At 39.7% G+C, this 4,736-nt stretch overlaps 1 protein-coding gene across 6 annotated transcripts in view; it reads left to right on the top strand.

The window, feature by feature from the left end:
• Positions 1-4,736, top strand: part of TNPO1 (transportin 1) — a 99,775-nt gene that overhangs the window by 45,999 nt on the left and 49,040 nt on the right. For all 6 annotated transcript variants that reach the window (XR_005200088.1, XM_017527614.2, XM_017527616.2 and 3 more), the window contains one exon: positions 1,767-1,873. Coding sequence is in view for 5 of the 6 variants with exons in the window: in XM_017527614.2 (XP_017383103.1) it covers positions 1,767-1,873 (107 nt within the window). In the remaining variant the exon portion in view is untranslated. The remainder of the gene's footprint in view (positions 1-1,766; positions 1,874-4,736) is intronic.

A 4,736-nucleotide genomic window follows, 5' to 3' on the forward strand; every position in this document is an offset into this window, starting at 1 on the left:
CTCCGCCTCCTGGATTCAGGCAATTCTCCTGCCTCAGCCTCCTGAGTAGCTGGGATTACAGGCACACGCCACCATGCCCAGCTGAATTTTTGTATTTGTAGTAGAGACGGGGTTTCACCATGTTGACCGGGATGGTCTCGATCTCTTGACCTCGTGATCCACCCGCCTCGGCCTCCCAAAGTGCTGGGATTACAGACTTGAGCCACCGCGCCCGGCCTCCCTTAGTTCTTGTAACTTTAGGAAAGGCTAATTTGCAGGAAGGATCAGGTCTTGCTGCTTTTGGATCTTACTGGAAGACTATTTTATTGTAAGGGCTATATCTTGAAAATGCTATCAGTACATTAATTCATGTGTGTGGGGAATAAGTTTGCCAGGAGCTTTACTTTCTAGATTTTTTTTTTTTAAGTTATTTATCATTGGGAACAACCCTCTCTAAAGGTAGAAAATTTATACACACAGTGATATTTACTGTTCAGTAATAGTCATTGAGTGTTTACTAGATGCCAGACATTTTGTATATATCTAATTGAATTTTCAGAATAACCCTATGAAGAGTTTTCTTCTTTCATTTTTGCATACTCATATTTATAGCTTAGAGTGCATATAACTTGCCTATTGTCAGAGTTTATACTCTTCTGGCACTAAAAGATCCCTAATCACTAAGCATTTTATATCACTAATGTATTTATTAAGACAGAAAAACGTTAACACAAAACTTTTCATACATTTTTGTGTATTTGCATAATCCATTGACTATCACAACTCAGCTGCACAACACAGTTGAGATAATCTGTTCAGTCACAACATGATCAGTGAGCATGGGCCACCCAGCCTCTAAGATCACCTTTCTGGCGATTCATTCTTAATCGAGTAAGTGGGAACTGTTGTAAGAGTGTGTAGCCTGCTTACATGAGGGAGAGTGTTGTAAACAGTGAGACGTGTAGGATTATTCTCAAATGATGCTCATCTACTTTAGTTTTTCCTACCATGATCCTTGGCTCTGATTCCAGATTAAGTCGGAACTATTTTTGGCTTCTTAATGTATCTTGTATTTGAACCTTACAGACTCATGAGTTCATCACACAGTGTTTAAGTGCTACTAACATTTTGGCATATTTTCTTTCTGCTCTTTTGTATGGATCAATTAGAATTAATTTTAATTGGTGGAGCTATTCTTGATACTATGGCAAAAAAGGACATTGCAGTCTTGGTCAATTTAACTCAAAATAAAAAACCTTAGAGGGTGAAATGTTGAAAAACAGTATCAGAAACAGATCTGGTTTATGTGTGTTCTCTCCCCGCCCCCAGAAGATATGCAAAGGTGATATGGGTGTTGTTGGTGAGTGTTGTTATTGAGACAGGGTCTCACTCTGCCCTGGCCGGAGTGTGTTTTGACAATCATGGCTCACTGTAGCCTCGACCTCCTTGGCTCAAGTGATCCTCTCACCTCAGCCTCCTGAATAGCTGGGATCACACACACACACCATCACACCCAGCTGATTTTCTTGTATTTTTAGTACAGACGGGGTTTCACCATGTTGCCCAGGCTGGTCTGGAATTCCTGGGCTCAAGAGATCTGCCCACCTTGGCCTCCCAGAATGCTGGGATTACAGGTGTGAGCTACCACGCCTAGCCAAATGTTATTATTTGCATAGTTTGGAAACTTTAGGCTTGAGACATTCAAAAGTGTGTGTGTACACAGTTGCTCACATGGCAATACCTAACAATGCTGTGGGATTTCCTAAAGAAGTGTTTTTTTGTTCAAGGTATTTTGATCACAACTATAGCCTCCAAGGGAGAATTGCAGAATTGGCCTGACCTCTTACCAAAACTCTGTAGCCTGTTGGATTCTGAAGATTACAACACCTGTGAGGTAAGGATATTTGCTTCATATGTGATTGAGTTTTTTCTGTTTTTCTTGTCACGTTGTATCTTAGCAGATTTTGGGAAAAATAATACCTCGAACATACAGCTTGTCAAAAACTTATAGTTGCCTTTGTGTTATTTTACATTTGTAAATCATTTATTTTTCTATAAAAACTGTTACATTATAAACCTCTTTACTGTATTTCACACAAGGAAGTATCTTATTTTTCTGTTCTAAAATTATTCTTATATGTATATATATGTAATAAACAATTTTTGTCATGCTTTATCAGTTAAAGACAGACTGAACTTTACCAGATTCCTGGACCATGAGTATTCTTTTAGCTGTTCTAAATTGTTTTTATGCCTCTTAATATGTGAGATACCTAAGGGATGCTGAACTTTTGTTTTTGTTGTTGTTCTGTTTTTTGAGACAGAGTCTCACTCTTGTCACCCAGGCTGGAGTGCAATGGCACCATCATAGCTCACTGTAGCCTCAACCTCCTGGGCTCAAGTGGTCCTCCTACATCAGCCTCCCAAGTAGCAGGGACTACGGGCAGGTGCTACCATGCCAGACTAATTTTTTCTTTTTTTATTTGGCAGAGGTGGGGTCTCACTGTTATTCAGGCTGACCCTAAACTCCTGAGCTCAAGCAGTCCTCCAGCCTCAGCTCCCAAAGTGCTGTGATTACAGGAATGAGCCACTGCACTTCACTAAATTTGTCTTTGTTTTTTGTTTGTTACAAGGTCTCCCTCTGTTGCCCAGGCTGGAGTGCAGTGGTGCAGTCTTGGCTCACTGCAACCTCTGCCTTCCAGAATCAAGCGATTCTCTCACCTCAGCCTCCCAAGTAGCTGAGCCACCATGCCTGGCTAATTTTTTGTATTTTTGGTAGAGACAGGGTTTTGTCATATTGGCCAGGCTGGTCACGAACCTCTGGCCTCAAATGATGCACCTGCCTCATCCTCCCAAAGTGTTAGGATTACAGGTGTGAACCACTGCACTGGGCCATTGTCTTAGTTTTAATCTTATGTTAACTCTGACTTGTGAGGGGGTTTTGCCACTTATTAGATCACTAATTCTTTTCATTTGGAGAAAGAGAATGATTTCTCATGGTTCATGGATACTGTAAGTATCTCTTGTGGCAGCAGCCTTCCAGTTTGGTATTTTATGTGGAAACCATATATGGTGTTTTGACTCCATAAAGCAGTGACTCCTCTGCCTCTCAAAGAGCAGAGGTTAAAGGCAGGGCAGGCACAGGAATAGCCTATCAACAACAACAACAAACCAGAGGAATAACCTAACCTAGAAGGGAAAAAACCAACTGGGCATGGTGACTCACACCTGTAATCCTGAGGCCTACGTGGATGGATTGCATGAGTTCAACACCAGCCTGGGCAACATGATGAAACACTGTTACAAAAAATTAGCCAGGTGTGGTGGTGTGTGCCTATGGTTCCAACTACTCGGGAGGCTGAGGTGGGAGAATGGCATGAACCTGAGAGGTAGAGGCTGCAGTGAGGCAAGATTGCACCATTGCACTCCAGCCTGGGCATCAGACCCAACTCCAGAAAAAGATATACGTAGCCATACATAAGGTGGTGTTAGGAGGTGGCAGTTTGTTGCCTGACCTATCTTGGAGAAAGGGAAATAGGGAGAGTTAGCTAAATAGCACTTAAAGCCACTTTTGTCCCTCCCTAAAAGGAAAAGAAAAATGCTTAGTTCTCATATACATAAAAATGCTTTGGGGCCAGGTGTGGTGGCTCACACCTCTAATCCCAGCACTTTGGGAGATTGAGGCGGGCAGATCATTTGAGGCCAGGAGTTTGAGACAAACCTGACCAACATAGTGAATTCCCATCTCTACTAAAATACAAAAATTAGCTAGGTGTGGTGTCATGTGCCTATAATCTCAGCTACTCAGAGGCTGAGGCAGGAGAATGACTTTAACCCAGGAGGCAGAGGCTGCAGTTGGCCAAGATTGGGCCACTGCATCCCAGCCTGGGCGACAGAGCAAGAATCCATCTCAAAAAAAAAAAAAAAGAAAAAGAAAATGCTTTGGAAATACACTGATAAGATTATAGAAAAGCTAAATAATAAGTCATCATGGAACAGTTGATTGCATCTAAATAGTGCTTTGATGTGATGGTAATAACATAAAAGAAGATCAAAATTTTAAGCACTTACCAAGCATAAAAAAATTTAAGCTGTGGTAATTGTGAAATTGTTGAGCTACTGTATACTACATAGAATTCATACTGTAAATAAACAGTGCTCCCATCCATCTGAACTAAAGATAGTGGTTTTCCAGATGTTTGTATGGAGTGATTGCTAAATGTTTGTTCTAATTTGAAATTTTTAGTTGCCACATGGGTAACAAGTTTACATTTAATTTGATGTAATAGGCTTTCAGAAGTAAAGCTTTTTTTTCTTTTTTCAAAAAAAACTTAAATATGACTAGTTTCGCATGACAATTAAAGTTCCTGATGTTTAATGCATATTAAATCGAAGACTGAAATTTAATATATTGATTAAATTTTAGACTTAAAAATATTTTCAGATTTAATATTTTTAAGACATAAAGTCTAAAAGGATGTTGGGTAATTTCCTTAAAGGATTTTACCTTCTGTTGAACACTTTAAAACTGTGCTATGGAGAATAAGCACCAAATTGTTGCTGATGGAATTATATAATTTAAACAGTAAAGTAGGTGTTTGAGGAAACTAGTAGGTTATATGTTATGTACAAAGGCTCTGGATTATTTCCTTTAGTATTAAAATGGTTTTGGGAAATGGTTGTCAATTTGTGTTGCCTGCCCTTGCAACAGATTTTGTCACCCAATGAATAACTTTTTTTTTTTTTTTTTTTTTTTT

This window comes from Cebus imitator, unplaced genomic scaffold, assembly GCF_001604975.1.
Source record: "Cebus imitator isolate Cc_AM_T3 unplaced genomic scaffold, Cebus_imitator-1.0 Scaffold50, whole genome shotgun sequence".
Classification (NCBI taxonomy): Eukaryota; Metazoa; Chordata; class Mammalia; order Primates; family Cebidae; genus Cebus; species Cebus imitator.